General features: G+C 35.8%; 1 protein-coding gene across 1 annotated transcript in view; it reads right to left on the bottom strand.

Moving 5' to 3' along the window:
• The window catches only part of LOC145675775 (tonsoku-like protein), a 149531-nt gene that overhangs the window by 38741 nt on the left and 89041 nt on the right, over positions 1–21749 (bottom strand). Inside the window, exons 12-15 of the mRNA XM_081746456.1 lie at positions 15501–15620; positions 8892–9055; positions 2872–3108; positions 1201–1321 (exon numbers count right to left, since the gene is read on the bottom strand). Of these exons, the coding sequence (XP_081602582.1) occupies positions 1201–1321; positions 2872–3108; positions 8892–9055; positions 15501–15620 (642 nt within the window). The remainder of the gene's footprint in view (positions 1–1200; positions 1322–2871; positions 3109–8891; positions 9056–15500; positions 15621–21749) is intronic.

Raw genomic sequence — 21749 nt, 5'->3', positions numbered from 1 at the left:
ACGAGTGAAAAATAACCACAAAATGGTGCTTACACTCACATGACAAAAATGCTTCATTCACTTTTGTTTTTAATTTGATGTCTGATACCATTAATTTGTTATTTTTAAAATAAATATGGAAATAAGTATTGGTAATATTGAAGTATAAACTAGAAATAATATACAAGAAACAATCAAAAGAGTTTCCGGAATGTTGTACTTTTGGCATTTGTAATGCAATCAAAATCAATCTTGTACAGTAGAGTCCTTAGGTTGCTTAATTATGAATTTGACAAGTATGAACAGGTCATAACAGGTAGTGTACGAATAGTGTAGCTGAACGGAAGAGTGAGTGGTGGTCAGTCGGCGAGCAACGCGCAAACGTCAAGTGCATATGCAAATTGGGGAAAATCTGATTCAGACAGTTTGATAGCTTTAAAAACAGTTTAGCATAGCACCATCGGATGTTTGGCTCTTACCAAAGCTAAAAATGAGCCTTTTTCGTTTCGACAACGTAAAAGAAATCAAAACTAACGTGACGGGTGAACATTGGAAGATACCAAAGGAGGTCTTTCGTCGGTGTTTCCACCAATCGCAGGAGGGTGGAACACGTGTACAACTTTGAAGGCGATTAAATAAATGTGTACTTATATTGTGGTAATAAAGAGCTACAACAGAATTCCGGGGACTATTTGATTGCCCCTCGTAAAATAAATAAATAAATAAATAAATAAATAAATAAATAAATAAATAAATAAATAAATGAATGAATGAATGAATGAATGAATGAATGAATGAATGAATGAATGAATGAATGAATGAATAAATGAATGAATAAATAAATAAATAAATAAATAAATAAATAAATAAATAAATAAATAAATAAATAAATGAATGAATGAATGAATGAATGAATGAATGAATGAATGAATGAATGAATGAATGAATGAATGAATGAATGAATAAATAAATAAATAAATAAATAAATAAATAAAAAGAAAATAGCTTGATTACCAGTGAGAAGGAACTGCTTAGCTTCAAGTAAATGCTAATAGCTATTTTTTTTATCTATAATCAAACAGATCTTCCAGGAAACAAAATTGTTGAAGTCCATGTAACTATCGTGTTCGTAAATGTATTCCTGAACGACGCTCTTTTGACGATGACGATGCATTTCATGTAAGTTTCAAATTATTAAGAAACAACTTACAAATTAATTACCTTTTTCTAATGCTTTCCTTAGCCGTTGTTCTACGGTATGATAGAATCCATCTGTAAGAGGATCCAACGGATTATCAACCCTTTCATACCAGTCTAGTAAGCAGTCAAGAGGTGTCTCGCCCTGCAACAAATCAACTTTATCAACTATCATCATCTTCTATTTAATAGCAATGAACACTATAACAACTAACTATCTCTATAGCTTAAAAACAAACAAATAAATAAATAAATAAATAAATACAAATAAAAGTATACACGGAAGATTGAGACTCACTACTGGATCGTATCGTATGCCAATAAAACCAATTAAACTATCATCTCTTTTAAGATTTCTTTTCCACATTTTACATTACCAAGAGGAGAAACGGAGATTTGGGAGGAACTCGGCCAAGATTGAAGGAAACAACCAAAATGGTCAATCTTGGGATTAGAACTTGGTCTTTTCTTTTTCCTAAACGAAAATTGTTACCTGTAATCGCTAAATAATGTTTGCAAAGCTACGCCATACGTTGGCAGCCACGCGGTCATTGTAACACAAAATTTAAGAGTTTATAAGCGGAACAATAGCTTGAACAAAAGCCTCGCTGTCACTTAGTACTGAATGTATAAACCTTAAATTTCTTTTTACGGTAAGAGACTACCACAGTTAAGGGAAAGAGGGAAAACATATCGTTAAAATTTAAAAAGTGGGATCTTCTAAGAAAAATTGGTATCGCTTAATTTACTTTTTGTCTCGAGTTTCCACTTTGGAAGACTTAAGACCTCTCGTCCCATCTAAAACAAGTTATGTATACTCAATATCTAAGTTTATTGTAAAAAACTATTATGGTTTAACAGTTTATAGAGGACAGTGTCTGATGAAACCAAAGTACAGTCATGTCCGAAATGATTGTCGCATATCTATAACTGTCTTCTTGTAAGAATATAATTTGATAATGATTTTGCAGGGTACGTTTTAATACTGATACTATGTGTATAATCGGGGAATGTATATTTGTGGAAAAGAATTTCATAGGAAGAGAATTATAAATACGAAAATTAGAATGAGTAAAAGAAAATGTTGCTAAATGGGCAAGAAAGTTTTATTTTCGTTTTATTGTTCTTATTTACTGCTCAGTTGACATGAAATTTGTCACATGCATGTCTTTGCCGATTATACACGTATTAACATTATAAGAAATACCGAGCGAATTCGTTATCAAATTACATTCCTACAACAACATATTTATAGATATGCGACAATCATTTTGGACATGAGTGTACATAGTTGGCGAAACTGTTACACATTACGATTTGTTGCTCAGCGAGTAGTTTAAATTAGATTTAAGACGTTAAAAGCAAAGTTTGTACAATGGAATATATTACAATATTACAACCCCTTTATCACATGGCTATGATGCACATACGAAAGACCTGGTTAAAAATTAATTTGTGAAGGGGGCCTTATCGAGAATGGAATGATACAGACGGCAAAATCATTGTCTTTTTGAATGGAACTAAAGCTGATACATGTTCTGCGCGCAGAATGGAATAGAAGCAATTGTCACACTCTACGTCTTGTATACATTTTTTATTCTTACAAGATCATACAAGATTAACTATTGCTACACACTCTCTCCATATAATGCCATATTTAATTAAAGTAGAAAGAAAGAGATTATATACTATTACCTTATCCGTGTATACCGCAATAGATGCTCCTTTGTTGAGAAGAAGCTCCACCACCTCTAAATTACCATTACTTGCTGCATCATGTAATGGAGTGATGCCTCCACAGAGTGTTCCTCCTCGGTCATTCACAGCAGCGCCGGCATCCAGCAGCACTTCCACAACATCTTTATGGCCATGATTGCATGCTTCATGAAGCGCTGTCCAACCACAATTATCACGAATATTTAAAGGGTGACCCTAAGGACAAAAGAACACCACTGGAAGTAAGTTTTTCTTTGGTTTTAAAAATAATTGAATGAACAACACACAAGTAACATTGGAATGCTCAAAATATTCAGATAACGGATAAATACTAGAATATTGGATAACATCGTTATCTGCATATGTCCACTTCCAAAACTAAATAATTTATAATGTTGATCTACACGGGTGCAAGAACAGCAATTGTAAATATAAGTGGCATACTTGTTTGAAATTCTGTGCTTCAGATAAAAGTAGTGAGTCTTTTTGCACGAGGTGGCGTTAGTATCGTAAATCTCAGGACATATGAGTTTCAGTGGGTAAGGGGTCTAACATCATTTGACAACTGAAGCTATTAGATGTGCAAAAACTGCTGGAATTCTTATAATTACGTAGATGTAAGGTATTGCGCCATGAAGATGAATGACATTTCAGTAATACTGCGCTTCCTTTCACAATTTTGCTTTCATAAAGGCACAAATGCTATTAAGGCCCATGAACAAAATTTATACTGCATTTACGGGCAAGATAAATCATCATAGGTATTCTGCTATTATTGGCAGGTCACTTTGCTGCAACTGACAAGTTTCCATGCTCCACGATCTTTCGATAACCTCTTCGTCCTCACATACGAATTCTGTTTTGATATCTCTATTAATTGTAGTCTCTTTCACCCCTTCCCTCTGTTTCCTACCACCATACCCTCTAGAACGTCCCTCATGATACAATTCCTTCTAACCGATGTCCCAATCATTTTCTCTTCCTCTTCTTAATAATGTCTAAAGTTGTTCTTTTCTCCCCTACCATCTCTAACATCCTCTCATTCGTTTTCCGCTCGACCCAACTAATTCTCTCCATTCTTCTCCACACCCACATTTCGAAAGCTTTCAGTCGTTTCTCATCATTTTTGCGTAGTGTCGATGTTTTTGACCCATACAGTACAATACGAGAGTCACTACGAAAGTTTTGAGATACGCATTGTTGTGGCACAGTATTTGAATTCCAACAATTGTGTTCGGTAGTGGTATCCAGAGCAAAGAAGCGAAGCAAGTTTCAACTCGCCTCGATTATCGGCGTGGCCGTATCGCCTTCACTTGTTTGTTGATGTGAGCAGTATTCGGCTGTCTAGAATGGAGCTCAAAAGGGAACATTTTCGGGCAATGATCCTTTACGATTTCAAAAGTGGTGTGAACGAGACACAAAGCCTTGACCGTTTGCAGGGGGTATCTGGGGACCTTGCTCTTTCCCGTGCTACATTTTTTCGGTGATTTGGTGAATTCAGAAGAGGCCAGACATCACTTAAAGATGAAGAGAGGGCTGGACGTCCGGCAACAGCTGTCAGATGAAAACATTGCCGCTGTGGAACAAGTGATTCGAGAAAATCCTCGAACAACTTTCAAGGACATTGAATCTACAGTTAACATTGGATCGCCAGCAGTAACAAAAATTCTTCATGATCATCTTCGGCTCAGGAAGGTTTCATCTCGTTGGGTGCCTCACACTTTGACTGAACAGCAGAAGCGCATGCGCGTGGAATGGTGTGAAGAAATGCTTGCAAGATTTGATGGAGGCAATTCTTGACGCGTCTCCGACATTGTTACTGATGATAAGACGGCTCTATCAATTTGACCCTGAAAATAAACGCCAGTCTACAGTTTGGATATTTCCAGACGAAAATTCACCCACGAAAGTGAAGCAACCGCGAAGTGTGGGGAAGAAGATGGTCGCAAGTTTCTTCTCCAAATCTGGCCATGTTGCAACTGTTCCACTTGAAGAACAAAGGACTGTTACTGCTCAAAGGTACACCATTGTTTGCCTAACAAAAGTGTTCCAGAAGCTTCGGGAACGGCGTCCAAGAACTGGATTGCGTGGGATCCTGCTTCATCATGACAACGCGTCCGCACACACGGCCAATATCACAATTCAGTTTTTAGAATCTACTGAGGTCAAACTTATGACTCATCCGCAGTATAACCATGACCTGGCTCTGTGTGATTTTTTTCTGTTCCCCAGGATCAAAGATCGCATGCGTGGGAAGAGATTTTGTAGCCCTGAAGAAGCTGTAGTGGCTTACGAGAATGAACTTTCAACACTTGAAAAAAAAAAAAAAAAAAAGCAACACTGCTTCCAAAAGTGGTTTTCGAGGATGTAAAAGTGTGTACAGTGTAATGGTGAATACTTTGAGAAAATGTAAGTGTTAAATTGATTTTAAGTATGTAAGTTATTTCACATCTCAAAACTTTCGTAGTGACCCTCGTACTCTACACGAAGCATTTTAAAAGTCTTTTTCTCAACTCTTTATTCAAGGTACCACAAAAGTCTTTTCTTTCTTCTAAAGGCTTCTTTTGCCATTCCTATCCTTGCTTTTATTTCACGTTCACACTTCATATCATCAGTAATAACACTACCTAGGTAATCACCTGTTTAATTTTTTCACCTCTTACTTCTATATTTGACACTGACCCCTTTGTTCCAAATAATATGGCTTTTGTCTTTCTAATATTTATTTCCATCCCATATTGTTCGCAGCCCTTCCTCAAGTCTTCTAAAATCTGATTGATTTTCTCTTCAGATTCTGCAACAAGCGCCATATCATCTTCAAACCGTATGCACCTAATCATTCTACCTCCTACTGAAATGCCGTATCGAAAAAAAGAAATGATAAAAGATGGCTCTGTCCTATTTGTTTCCAAAATTTTGATATATAAGACGCTCCTTAAAGTGACCAATCACAGTAAAAGTGGGTAAGATTCTGGCATACATCAAGCAAGACCGACATGTAAACAGTCATGACATCGCCAAGAACAAAAACATCTATCACCAAACAGTGTTAAACGATTTGGAGAAAGCTGGTTACAAAAAGAAGCTAGAAATTCGGGTACCATGTTCTGATTGGAAAACATTTACTCAATCGTGTTTTTCTATCTGCGAATCTCCACTGAAACTTAAAGAACTCGAGCACTTTCTGAGGCGGTTGATCAGGAGTGATGGAAAGGGAATAAGCTACGAGAACAATGTACGAAAAAGATTGTGGTCCAAGGGAGAAGAAGCTGTACAGTTTGTGGCAAAAGCCTACACTTGTGGACGGCAGACTGCTTCTTCACGGTGCCGATCGTCAATTGGGACAGTTGAAGAAACGGCAGCATGAAGGACCAGTGCGGTCTTCTTGCAATCCAGCAAGGACTCTGTCTCATTCTTGTAGCAACAGTTCATCAGAACAGACAGATCGACAGAAACCGGCGTCAGGAAGAGGACTCAAGGCAGACGGAAACCACTAATATGGCTTATCACCAGGAATTTTTGGACACAAGTATTATATAGTCTTTTCTTTTTGTATTTTAACCTGTAGTCGGAGCCCTCAGCTTTCACTATTTTGTAAAATTAATGACAAGAGATTTCGTTTATATAAACTATTTCTTATCCAAATATTTGTTTGTTTTTGCCCTAATGATTCCTGCGATTATGTCTGACAATACCTATTGGCGCAATTACCTATGCTTGCTGCTGAGGCAAGTGTACCCTCGTATTCATTAGAATACGACAGTCACACACTGACGCATAGGAAAGTTAAGCGTTGCAATTGATTGAAGTGGAAAGACATCTTGCATCACGAGTTGGCGCTGCCATCAGGCAGGACAATTGACTTGGGCCTATACTATCGACAATTAGCACGAGTCCACCAACCAATTCAGAAGATACGACCGAAACTGGTTAACAGAGAAAGTTAGACAGCATACACCATTAACGAGATTGAAAGTACTTGGCTGGGAGGTTTTAATGTGTCCACCGTCCCTAGCCCGTACCTCCAACCACAAGATTTTCATTAATTTTGGTATCTGTGGAACTACTTTAGTAGCGTTAAGTTCGTTTCGAAAGAGACCTATGAAAACCACGTGTCATAATTTCTTTATCAGAAACCACAAAAGTTCTACAGCTTCGGAATTATGAAGTTGCCGGAAAAATGGCAGAAAGTCATCAAACAAACTCGTGAATATAAGGTTTCATAATGTTTACAAACCACAATAAATGTATTCTCAATTCTACCATCCAAAGGTTCAATACTTTTAGACAACCTGACGTTTAATTAATCCTGATATTTCAGCAAGAAGTAAATGCATTACTATAACTATACTACAAGTTTTCATAGTGTCCTGTTTTATTTAATCTAAACACACACACATTATATATATATATAGTGTAAGATACTTTCAACCACACACTGAAATACGCTTACCTCTGATGTGTGGGGTCCCTGGTTCTATCCTCGGCTAAGTAATAAGTTTGTGGTGGACATCGTGCTAGTGGGTTTTCTCCGGATATTCCCGTTTCCTCCCACATTCTCATTCTATCAATTTTTCCATCATCATTCACTTGCTTTAATCATTGTCTGCCTTAGCCTAATGGGCATAATCGTGGAACGTTAAACTCAAAGATTTCATTTCTTCCTACACTAAAACATGTTCGAAAAGATAGATTGAGTGCGGGTACCGCATATAATAAATATCTAAATTTAGTTTTGTTGCTGAAGGGACTGAGTTAAAAATAATTTCTTTATTACTGTTGTCAAGTATTCATATTTTGTGTGTACTTGTTGTAAAGCAGGGGTTGGTATGGCTTGAATGTCGTATTTTGAATTATTACACCTACAAGCCTCTCTGTCATGATCTGATCTCCATATTTGTCGTTTAACATCCCGAGGCTATATGAAACGTTACAGAGAAATATGTAGTAGTGATATGATGGACTTTCAAGCAAGAAATGGGGGAGTGGAGGAAATCATTTGTTTTCTGCACTACTCATTCACACAAATGACAGAATAGAATAGAATAGAATAGAATAGAACACTTTATTAGTCATTGGACAACATAGTTGCAATAGACTTCGTCAAGAATAGCATTTAAATTGTAAAAATTTGAAATGTAACAAAAAAAAGAAACTATGACTAGTATTAACTGACAGTTAATAACTAATTGAAACTATTACTAACAGTTAAAGTGTAACTGTTACGCAATACAATTTGCAATTTATACTTCATATTTACATTGATGGCACATCCACTTTAGCCGCTGAAGCGTTACAAGCTGGAAGGCTTCAAGCACACGTGCCCAAAGAGCGTCATTGTCCATGTACTGCTTCTTACTGATGTGTGATTTGATGATACCCCATAGAGCATTGTCTGGTGTCGCAAGGTCCCCACCGAAGTTCAATAACCCACACACAATTGCCACTAAGCGCTCCTCCAAAGAAGTCACTGGTATCTGCCATTGTTGTTCACCGAACATGGAAAGGCAAGACAATCAACTGGTCAATGCACAAACTTTATTCTCCTCCCTCTGCGCGCACTCACATGGCAGTTATGAGACAATCACGTGGCAATTTATAAAAGGAGCACTGTTGCCATACCAATGATCAGGATGAAACGTTCAAATCTTAAATATCTTACTTTACATTGTTACACGCATTTAGTTCGGCTGTAAAGAAACTTTCTGGCCACCCTGTATAACAAGGAGCTTCTCATAAGGTACTAAGAAGGAGAAATAATTTCAGAAAAGCTACTGTGTGTGTCTGTTGCAAAGTTCGCACAAAGTTCGCACAGTAAAATTATGCTACGAATTTGCAAACGAAAGAAGTAAAACAACAATCATAGTTGAATATTTTTCTTTATAAACTCATATTACTCAATGAATGCGTATTGTCTAAAACACATTTTAAAGATGGAAGGAAAGGAAAGCGTTATTTATACAAAGGAGCATATATACTAACAGGAGAAAAAGTCTCACCTTTTCTATCAGTCTCTTCACCATAGCTACATTTCCATTAATGCAGGCCACATGCAGCTGGGTTTCCCCTTTCTCATTCTTACGTATAGCAAATTGATTCCTTTGTCTTCTTCGTGTGCGTTGTTCATGATTTGCTGATTCTTCTTCCTCGCTTTCAGATAAATCTGACAAATACAGAACAGAGCTCAGTTAGACATTGTGTTTCTGTTTTTCACTTTTAGCAAATTTAAAAAAAAAAAAAAAAAAAAAAAAACAGCTGAAAGAGTATTTGAAAATTGAGACAATACTATGTTAACCCTTTGACTACCAACGGGACACATGTGTCCCAAGCGAATAATTTAAACATCTTTGGGAATTTGTTTTTAGAAAATTCTAAAATGTTGTTCTCCCATCGGGTTAGATGTGACAAGAAAGCTGTATTTAGTTGTTTCCGAAACTGTGTTCAGATGTCAGGAATATCACACATTAAAGCAGTTGTACATATGAAAGAATGTTCACATTATAAAAATTGATAATCAAAGGGTTAATGTGTCATTATTATTATTATTATTATGAAGTGTTAGGTAGTTATAACTTCTTGTAATTTTGTGTTATCTACATATATTAAGTATTTACCCGCCAACCTAAAATATGTAAATAATTTCTGAAAGAGAGAACCATAAACAGCAGAAGCTCGGCCTCTCCCTGAATCGTTTATAAAGATTGTTAAGTAATTGTTTTGTACTCATATACATATTAATAAATTCTAAATATTTAATTGCCTAATACGAAATGAAATAAGATTATTCATTTAATGTACTATACCGTTGTCATACGCAACTGAGAAATAATGAAAGAAATAATGTATCGGAAAAATTTGAACGATTTTCTAGAAAAATATTAATAGCCAAAATGTCCACCACAAACTCTTACGATTTGACAGAGCAGGATTCTTCACTGAACGGAAATGTGTATATTACTTATTCAGTCATGTTCAAATATCACCTTTTACTTTATCTCATCTGCATAAAAATGTCACGTACGAGGCATATCCAGAAAGTAACTTTTCCACGCGACTGCGTTCAAGTGAGAGAATAAGGACCTAGCATGGCGCATGCGCCAGCGGAACTTTCCTAGTGCTCTCAGTAGCGTTGTGGCAGTGGTTAAAGATGGACATTTCTATTCCAGTTCGCGCCGCGTGTGAAGTGCTGGCAGTGATCAAGTATTTGAATGCGCACGGCACAGCGCCGATTGAAATCCATTGTCAGCTGTATCGTTGCAAGAATGTCAATGCTGACCCCATGTGCCTTGCTTTGTGTTCTGGAGTCAGTTGATTCGGCACCCACCTGGCACACAACTTCTAGAACAACAGGCGCTCCGTGACGATGGTGTACAATAAGGAGTGCAAAATCTGTGGGAACTGACCGCTGAGTTCCGTTATTGTGAAGCGATGATTCTGCATGATACGTTCCCGAACGAAGTCCACATGATCGTTTGTGATGACGGTTGGCCTCCCACTGCGCTCCTCATCATGTATATTTTGGCGTCCTGCTGCAAATTGTCTACACTAGCAACGCACCATCCGCTTGCTCATAACGTTAGACCCACAAATCTGGCACAGCTGATGATGGATTTCAATCGGCGCTATGAACTGCGCATTCAAAGAACTTTTATCACTGCTCGCACTTCACACGCAGCGGGAGCTGGAATAGGAACGTCCTTCTTCAACCACTGCCACGACGCTATTGAGAGCATTAGAGAAGGTCCGCTCGCGCATGCGTCATGCTAGAACCTTTCTCTCTCAAGTGCACGCAGTCGCTTCTGGACGGTTTCCTAACTATGGGACTGTGGGAAATTTACTTTCTGCGTGCGCCTCGTATTTTATAAATTCGAATGAAAATAGGAAGATTTTGTACAAGTAAGCTGATTAGAATGAACAACAGCTTTCACACTACGTGTGATTGTAACTCTGTCTATTGTTTCCATTAGCGTAATGAGCACAGAAGGTAACTTAAGTTGAAAGGGTACAGATCCTCACTGAATTATTAAATTATTTTAGCAACGGTACCTAATCAGTTACACTAGAGGAGAGCAAGCATACTTTCATATTGTTTCTAAAAATAATCTTTATGGATGTTCTAGGTAAGAGATTGTTATCTATTTGAATATTTTAATACTTATCTAACAAGATACGTAAGTGATTAAAATCTTATAAACTAAATGAGAATACATATAAAAATTAATTTTGAAAAATCTCTTCACTGAAGTACATCCTTAGTTTTCGAATTATATGTTCAAGTTTCTTCATGATGCGGTCTATACAGCGTAACATACAAGTGGCCATGACCAACTGGAAGTCTCAATAATTTGAAAAGACAAAAGAAATATTTAAAAGTGCTTCATTTGATGACAACTCAAATAGATATGTCTGCTCAACAGAAACGCTACCAGTTAAATGGTACAATGTTTAGTGTGACGATCGCTGAAACTGAAACTTCTTAAAAATCGTGTATTTAATTACTATGAATTAACACTGAAATCATAAAAAAAAAAAAAAGTTGCAATATGAAAAAAGAAAAGTTGCTGACAAATAGAAACTAAGGAACACGTACAAGATAAGTTAATTGATTTAAAATTTAATGTTTTTTTAGCGCCAAAGTTATATCAGACGTAAACATGGGGTTCAAACCCCACAAGTCCTCGGTAAGAATTGACTACGAGCTGCCGTGCCGCAGGCGCATATGCTAATCGGGTAGGTACGGATGAATTCTGGAACACGGGAAGAGCAAGTAATAGTACAGGGTGGCACAAATGTCAGGCATTGGTTTTAATGCCTCATATTTTGTTTGGTAAGTTATTAATGGTAGTTTTTCTTTTTCAGGATTGTAAAGGAATCCTGGGAGATTCATCATGGAGAGATTGAGTCCTGAACAACGCACGAAACTGACTGAACTGTATTTTGAAAATCAAAGATCAATCATACTCACCCAGAGAGCATACCGTCGGCACTTCAATGTGCGCCTGACTTAACTGCTCCAGATTTTTTCCTTCGGGGATATCTCAAAGAACGTGTATATGTGAACAAACCAACAACCATCGAGCAACTCAAAAACAACATAAGGGCAGAGATCCGTGCGTTACAGCCAGCAACTCTTCGTAAAGTTATGGACAATGTACTGAAAAGAGCCAACCTTTGTGAGGCTGCAAATGGCGAACATTGACCTACTAATTAACGTGGAATTGGAACAACATGAGCTCCCGCCGGGAATCAAACTGCTTTGCCAGGAAAGAGCTCTCGAATAAATTTTATAGAGGAATACATTTACAAGTGAATTTTGAATATCATTTTACTTTGAATCAAGTTTCGTATTTCAAATTATATTAAATGACTGTGAGATAAAAGTAAACAGTCACTTCTTACGATATTCTAATTGCTATTCTTTCATAGTTTATGATTTTTTTCCTAACAACATTCAAAACAGCAGAATATTTTTATTTAGTGGAAAAGTGGGTATTTCAATTTCTGATTAACTATGAAACGTTGATTTTGCAAATAAAGTGGTCTATAATTGTGTTATATATGTAAATGTGTGTATTGAAGCAAATACTAAAGGTAATTTATTTTTTCACGTATATTATTTCAATGTGAATGGAAGAGATTAGATAATTCATTAAATACATGCATTACGATTTAATTCAGCATATGACAATATTTTTGTCGAAAGTATACAAAATTGAATTATTTGTTAGATTTATGCCCACGCAAAGTTCATCAGCACTTTTCATTAATATTAATTTTCGTATCTTATTCATATCAATTTATGTATAAGTAGATTATGAATTAATTTTATAAATCTTAAAAATAATAGCAAAGAAAAGTAAATGTTCTGTACTTTAACTGAATTATTTTGCAATAATTTTTAATATTTTAGAAAAGAATTTGATACGCTGATAAAAAACCTTGTTCATTCCAAATTATAAAAATTACTAGATAAATAGTTTTCTACAATCTGTCACAAAACGGTAAAACTAAATTTATTAAGTGTAATAAGGATTTTACCATCGCAATAAAATTTACGTTTACTTGAGAAATTTGAAGTTGCTTTGGTTATATATTTTGTAATTTTAATTTAATTTTCTTTCCCAACAATAATAGAAGGCCCATGGGACTAAGAGCGTACCATAATTAATTATATTTGATACACTGAAGTTTAGCTTCGCAATATATTTAGGATATTTTATTATCTGACAACTTCCGTTAATTACATTCTATAGTTAATGTAAGTTACTTTAAGAACTACCTCATACCACACTTCTGTCTGTATTCTGTTACGGACATGTTCAAAATCAAATCATATTAGGCAACGATGGATTTTAGCTTACTGCCTTGTCACGATATAGGTAAGGAAGCCTCAAGATATTCGTCGGTTGGTTCGAGTTTACTGTTCCTAATCAGACACGAGGCTATATCAGACGTGGGCCTATAATTTAAGGTGGAATTCGAACCACCATTCCAAGTTACGGTGTAAGGCATTCCCATCAGGAATTAAGCCCAGGAGCCCATACATGAAAGACTTGCACACTATGTACTAGAGTAGCGGAGAGGGATTCAAAATGTGTGTGTTTAATACTGTTAATATGCCAATGTATGTACTTATTACCTATGTGTGAGAGAGTAGATAAACATATTACGTAAACATAAAGTTATTTGAATATGGGTAATTAAATGAAATGAAATGAAATCTTTAAGTTTTACGTCCCATGGTTATGCCGGTTAGGCTAAAGGAGACGGTGATGATGAGAGATGAGTCAAATGGTGGAATGTGGGACAAAACGGGAGAACCCCAAGAAAACCCACGAGTACGGTGTTTGTCCACCACAAAACGAGCACGATGTTTGTCCACCACAAAGTCCACACGGCGCGAGCTGGGATTGAACCAGGGACCCCAAGCACCGGAAGTGAACGCTCTACCACTGAGCCACCGCGCCCTTCTTATGAGTAATTAATGAATAGTTAATATCTTAATGAATGTAAATAGTTAGAGTTTTATATTGCTACTAACTGAAATACCAGTTCTTCGCACGGCAAGAATATGTGTATGGAAAATACTTAAATGCCCTTCCCCCTCAGAATAAGGATTTCTATGAATCTGTAATGAAGATAATGAATAGGATATTCTCCTTCTGGTATACATTTTAAAATACCCTACCCACATAGAATAAGAATTTTAATCAAAGTGACATGACAAAAAAAAAAAAGAAAAGAAAAAAAAAACCTTCAAGCAGATACTAACTTTGTTTTAAACGACTCAGCCGTTTCTCCGACCCCGAAAACTATACTATTTTTGGCCATTTTGGAAACTGTATTTTTATCCCTTTCTCACATCATTTCCAGGGAGGCTGAGCGTGAAACTAAAAGCATTAGAGAGTCTATGTATTTGATCTTAACGATTCTGCAAACTATGAATTTTACACTAATATAGGTCGTTTTCCATTATTTTTATGTCACTTCTTTTGACTGTGCCCTGGGGTTGCTCCATAGCATTCTTTCCCAGATTGTAAATAATATGTGTACCAAGTTTGGTTGAATCTATCTATCTATCTATCTATATCTATTATATATATATATATATATATATATATATATATATATATATATATATATATATATATATATATATATATATAGCGCGGACCATTTAACATGATACATCCTTCTAAATTTTAAATAATACATGCAAATATCGACAGGGAGCTTAGAATATATATATATATATATATATATATATATATATATATATATATATATATATATGATGATTCAAAACAACACCGACAACGCTTGGGAGGTAATTTCTGACACCAAGATAAGACAGAAACTATAGACCAACTTGGGTGCACAGATGTCTCCTTTAGGAGTTACAGGCTGCCAAAAACATGAAAAAATGAACTTTAAAGGCCCATAGCTCCAAAACTATGAAACCTACCGCAGTCGAGTCAAGATTTCACTTAGAAACTAGTATGTGACATATCCAAATATCCAAGTTTCAGAATCCTAAGGTACTTTCGCAACAATTTTTTATAGAGGTAGTTGGTGAGTACTTCAAATTATATGCTCGTAGAAAACTCCCTCTGTAAAACTTGTTGCGAAAGTACCTTAGGATTCTGAAACATGTATTTTTGGATAGGGCCCATATTAGTTCCTTAGTGAAGTCTTGACCCGAATACGGTAGATCCCATAGTTTTGGAGCTATGAACCTTTAAACTTTTTTTTTTTCAACCTATAACTCCGAAAGGAAACCTTTGTGTACCCAGGTTGGTCTATACTTTTTGTCTTATCTTGTTGTCAGGAATCACCTCCCAAACGTTGTTGGTGTTGTTTTGAAACACCCTGTATATATAATCTATAACATTATACAGGAAAGTAAGATGAGTACCCTTTTGATTCATTTTTATTATCTCGTTAACCTTATTCTTGTTTCAACTACATCTGAACTGATTAAATTTATTCAACTCATCTACATTATGATTACTATTCATTACAATGTTTCAGGTTTGAACGTGGGCATAATTCCGAACAGTTACTACCTAAAATAGATGCTTGCGTGTGCTCTAGGGAAGTCAACTTACAATCGTCCAATTCAATTTCTTCTTCATCTTCTGGTTCTTCGTCGTTGTTTTCATCTTCCGAACTATCCAGATCATCACCATATTTTTCTTTTAGTTTTTCCAACTCTTTTTCTGTTTCTTCTGAAAAAAAGAGGGGAAAAAAGACCTTAGTGTCATCTCTTTCGTAAGCGCCTCACATCAAGTCCAATGCCTCCACTGTTAAATGCAAAGTGAATATACGAAATAAGGTTTGAAAGAAAGAACAGGAAAAACAAAATTTTTCGTTTTCCGCGCAGGATGCATAAGTCCTGCAGATATAACAACGACAGGCTCCTAGAATGCAAGAAAAATAAAATTCAATGAATAAGTATGGTTTTCAATTACGATTTACAGAAACAAGATAACAGTTTTAATTTACGACTAAAATCAGAAAGATATTAACTGCATTTATCAGTGCTTGCTTAAGATTATGTTTGATGACTTTTATTTTCATTTTATTATGCGTGAGTAAACTTTAGAGAAAATTCACAATATTGCAGGAGGGTATTATTGTACGTCTGGACTAGGTTACTGGAAACAATGTGTCTTATGGATTAACAGGCATACGTTACCAGTACTGGGACTGGGGGAAATCAAACGATTCATCTACTATATATAGGTGTCACTGAATTTAAGAGCAATATTACTGTAACATCATCTTACGTTTTCTCTTTTCCTCTTTGTCCCAAACGTTGCTAAGCCTAATTAGGCAATTTATTTTTCTCCTTCTCTGTTTGTGATGTCAAGAAAGAACAAGAATTTTAGAAATGATTTTAAAAAATGGATCAAAAGATTGCGATCTTGGCCAAGAATTTTAGAAATTGATCAAAAAATGGGTCAAAAGATTGCCATCTTGGCCAATAATTAGCTTTTGGATCAGGGGCCACAAAATTTTTAAACGGCCATAAATTGAGTTTTCGTATTGTTTACAGAATAAGCACACTATACTGAGTTAAGTGATAGTTTGGGTTTTGCTACACTATATGTAGTTCTCCAGATATAAGACCTACAAGAAAATTTTCGACTGGAATATATTGGATCTTTTGATCAAAAAAAGAAAAAGAAAGCGAAACCATTGTCACTTTCTCGACATTCTCCGAATTAAGTTTGCTATTATTCTTGCATCCGAAAGAACTAGATTCGACAGTGTTTGGTTTGATTGAGTTAAGGGCTGTAAGAAATAGTACTTATTGTTTGAAATGGGATACGAACAACCAGTTAGGTTTTCATTCGTACCAAGTAACCATACCGGAAATTGAACCATGATCTCAGGAACGTAATTTTCAAAATTCAAGAAGAATAAACACACCTATATCTAATCTACCTTGTATGTATTTGCTGTGTCTTAAAAAAGAGCTGTCAAGTGGCCAGTGTTAATTGCAAGCGGAACAGGAACAGAAATCGTATTGACTCCTCGGTATTTCAGATACATTGTATAAACTTCTGCGTTTTGTTATTGTTATGCATTTTACAACCTTTTGGTATTGATGAAAAAATTTTCAATAGTCAAGGAGGATGAAGAGGAGATGGTGAATACTACGCTGACATAACACAAGTATTGTTCAACTGAATTTGCGTTACAGAAAATACATAAAATATTAAAAATAAATCTGATCAAAGCAAATCTCACTTTAATAAATAATAGTATTATCGTTTTGGCATGATCATTGCCTTTATCACGCACATATTTTATTTTTAATTAATGTAAAGTAATTCCGACGCTATAATGGACGACATTCACATATTTCTACCGTGAACGTGTCGCCATCTTAGCAGGGATCCTTTCAGAAAAATCACTTTTGACGAAGTACAAGTATATTGTGTGTAGTTTACTGTCTGCAGCTTTAGTTAATGTTTAATATACATCCTATCAAAACATTTAGTAATCATAAATATTATTTGCATTGCGTGTAATTTTATAAAGCGACTGGAATGCCAATACTTAACAATCGTCAAACAGACGTAGGGTGATATTTGAATGATACTATGAAAATAATTAATTCAGAAAGTAATTGTCATTGTATGTAATTCCTACTAAGCTTCTTTCCTGCAAGAAATCATTTTGTACAGTTCTTCGAACGGGGAAATAATGCAATGACAACCTTCCTCAGGTATGCAACACTTTCAACAGAAACTCTTCCTTCTTCCTCTGGCAGGCAAGTATGTGTGTAAGGTTCTCCCAAAGAAAGAAAGAAACTTTGTCGAGTGCTTCTATCCTTTCTTTTATTATTATTTGGCACATATTTACGTAAAGGCGCAACTGGATCTATTATATTGGATTTCAATCTATATAAAATAAAAGAGTCTTCAATTCTAATCAAATAATTGTATCTGAAATGTATGATGGAGAAATTATTTTCATATTTATACAATATAGGGTGCGTATGGTATTTAAGAACAAATTGAAATTAAAACTAATTTGCATATAGGTTTCACAACATATATTATATTTCCATGACAGTTGTATACAACGTGAAGTGTCTACTCGATTATACATTTATTCAATAAAATCGCCGTTAGTGGCAATAACCTGCTCAATCCTAGACCGGAAACGAGCGCATGCCCGAATCAAATGATCTTTGTTTATATTGACCATACTGGCAGTTGTGGCACCTTTCAGCGAAGCAATGGTGTTATGAGTATGTTTATTGGTGTCACGCTCAACTGCGCCCCATATGTAATAATCCATGGGATTAAGATCTGGGGAGCTGGGAGGCCATAAGTTCGGGGTGATGTGATCATCGAAATTTGCAGCCATCCAATCTTGCGTCGCCATCGCTTTGTGTAAAGGAGCGGAGTCCTGCTGAAATATGTATGGTCTGTTCCCGCGGACGCTATCAATCCAGGGTTTCACAATGGTTTCTAATACCTCGATGTAGGCAGCAGCATTAACCCGAAGTGTAGATAAGGCGGCAAGAGGCAGACAGATCAAAAAATCTACGAATAATGTAACTAACCAACTAACTCTATGGCCTATGGAACCCGAAGGTTCACTGCTGCGTTCATAAAAGTTCTCTACTGACTTCTATCCTTAGCCAACTGGATATAGTTCCTACTTTGTATTTCTATTTCTATCCTAATATTGTCCCCCCATCTGCGCCTAGGTCTTCCTAATGGTCGTTTTCCAATTGGACTTCTTGTGAAGACTCTATTTTCTTTCATCCTGGCTACATGACCTGTCCACTTGAGCCTTCTAGATTTGATGACCCTAACAATGTTTGCTAAACCATATAAATTATGTATTTCTTCGTTATGAAGTTTCCGCCATTCCCCATTCCCGTTTCTCTTGGGTCCGAATATTCATCTCAGGATATTGTTCTCAAGTACTTTCAGTGTACGTTCTTCCCTCAGGGTAAACGACCATGTTTCGCAACCATACACAACAACAGGCATGATTATCGTTTTATATATTTTAAGCTTCAAATTCCTCAACAAAATTCGCGACAACAAGATTTTGAACTGAATAATAACAAGAATTCCATGCTTTTAGTCGACATTTAATTTCTTCGTGAATATAGTTTTCGTCTTTTAATATTGATCCTAAATATTTGAAAGTCCTAGATCCTAGATAGTTGACAAATAACACTTTATGAAAAGTATTATTTGATATTTTAATGCATCCACAATTTGACGTATTACCATCCCGACGAACTTCCATGTATTTAGTTTTCTCTCCATTTACTCCTAAACTATGTCCCTGCAAGCGTTTAATAACACCTCTGCATTTCTTTCTACTGTTCTCCTATCATTCTCTACGATACTTAAATTGCATTACATTTAACATAAAATATTGTTGTAAACTTTTGCACTGTTATTAGCCGTTCCGATTGATTTCCTTTCACTGGTTTCCCCTCGAAATAACTTCAGTCTGCTTCTACCACATTTTCTAACATTGTACTTTTTATATAACTACAGCTGATTACCTAACAGCGCTTTTCATATATTCAGTTGGTTCACGTAACAAATTGTCCGATTACTTTATTTCCGTAACATGGATAAGAAGAAGAAGAAACTGTGCAAGTTCAGGTTTACAAAATGTAAGTTCACAAAAAGAACACTGTTTACATCACTTTCTCGTAGGAAACGGAAGTTCGTTCATTTGCAGTTTTAACCTCCCTTTCAACGTATGAAGGATCATAATGAACCTACTTGTATCATGAATCAATTCTAGTCACATTATTATTGTTAGAGCCTTACAGGTTATATCTGATTAGTGGGATTTAAGTTTAGCGTTCCTTTAAGCAGCAAGGCTATATGAGACGCGGACCTACAATTGAATGTGGGATCCGAACCACATGAGCTCCAACAGGGATTCAAGTACGGGTACCCTTCGCCGAAAATGCATATCCCAGTTGTATATCCACGAATACAGGGTAAAATTATTCTATACGGTAATTAAATCTCCAACTATAATACAAATGACTGTATGCGATTTCTGGTTGACAGAGATTATACGTAAGGAGTAGAAGCTTAGTACTGAGAAGGCATATTGTGCCTTTAAGGTTACACAAGTCTTAAACAGCAAAGGTTACTCTCTAGCAAATTGTAATACATATACGAGGGTCATTGCAAAAGTCATGGCAACTAATTTTTTTCTCGAAAATGGTAACGAATTAAAAAATTCTGAAACATGCAAATGAAAGTTTAGTTTATATGTAAAGATTATATGTATGGAGATGGTTGAACACACACATCACCATAAAAATATAGCACGAGAAAAAATACAAAAAAAAAAAAAAAAAATGTCGCTTCAAACGTATTTTACTGTCAATTGCAACAATACACAACAGTACAGGGCAGAAACACTTCTGACACCTTAGAGTCCCTCAAAGTAGTCTCCCACACTGCCATGAAGTGTTCGTAGTTTGTAATGTACTATTGTGTACTGTTGCAATTGGCAGTAAAACACGTTTGAAACGACAATTTTTTTTTTTCTCCTCTCGTGCTATATCTTTATGGTGGTGTGTGTGTTCATCCATCTCCTTACACGTAATGTTTAGATATGAACTAACCTTCCATTTGCATATTTTAGATTTTTTTTTTTTCCATTTTTGAGAAAAACAATAGTTGCAATGACCCTCATAGCTGAGGCTGAGCTTGAGGCACGTCAGTAATATAAATAATTTATAATAGAGGTGAAAGAGAATCTTGTGGCACACCGGCGTTGAGGTGAAAGGTGAGAAACTTTACCATGTTGATTTGGACGAAAGTCTGGTGCTGATGGAGAATATTGTCATTTAATCGTACATAGAAATGAGGGAGCAGATGTTTTAGTTTATAAAGTTAGCCCTCATACCAAACAGAATCAAACGCTCGTTAATATCAAATGAGATCGAAACGGTAACGGTTGACAAAAAGGAGTAGAAGCCTGAGTAACTAATCAGTTGTGCAATAGGGTCGATAGAATCCAGCTTGAATGGTTGGAAAGTTGTTCTCTTCTTGTAAGCAGGTTTCAAACCGTTTTAATAAAGGTGTTGTAGTGTCTTGGAAAATAAATTATTAAAGCTAATTGGTCGGTAAAATGATGGACACCGCATTTGGATGTTTACGAGGCTTAGAAATACTAAAATTATTGCAAGTTTACGTTGTACAGCGTACAAAGAGGCAAGTAAAACAAGAAATGTCTGAGATGTATTAAGAAATTCAGGATTAGCGAAGAATCTGTTTCCGTAGTTGTGTTACAACGGTGTTTAACAAGCACCTGTAATAGTTTATTAATCGCAGCAGTTGTAAAACGATATTCTTCTACTTAATTTTAATTTTTGGAAGTCAACGTCTGAAGGAGTATCACCATTCATCTCAGCGACCGCGAAAACGATGGATTTGACACTAACATCGGTAATTTTCTACTACTTTTACATGCTTCATCTTGGTCTGGGGCCTGGACCAAGGTATTCATGACCCAAATTTGGTAAATCTCGGTTCACTCGTCTGATTCCCAGGCCGCACACAGACAGAGAGACAGACAGACAGACAAATTCTTTATTTTATTTATATTAGATTTATTTATGCACATGCTGCAATAAATGTTCATTTTAATGGGCACGTATAACGAACACGCGAATATGTCCATACGTTTTATCGTGCTTGTAATGTAATTTTTGGAATCCAGGATCGAATCAGGGCTATAAAATACATTGAGGGTGGAAAACTCTTTAAAAAGAAGTTCCCTTGACATATATTTGTGGTGACGGTAGATTAGTAGAGGTTTTCTATCTTTAATAATGTTAA

Source organism: Thermobia domestica, chromosome 18 (assembly GCF_964235325.1).
Source record: "Thermobia domestica chromosome 18, izTheDome1.hap1.1, whole genome shotgun sequence".
Classification (NCBI taxonomy): Eukaryota; Metazoa; Arthropoda; class Insecta; order Zygentoma; family Lepismatidae; genus Thermobia; species Thermobia domestica.
This window is presented reverse-complemented; position numbering and strand designations above follow the sequence as displayed.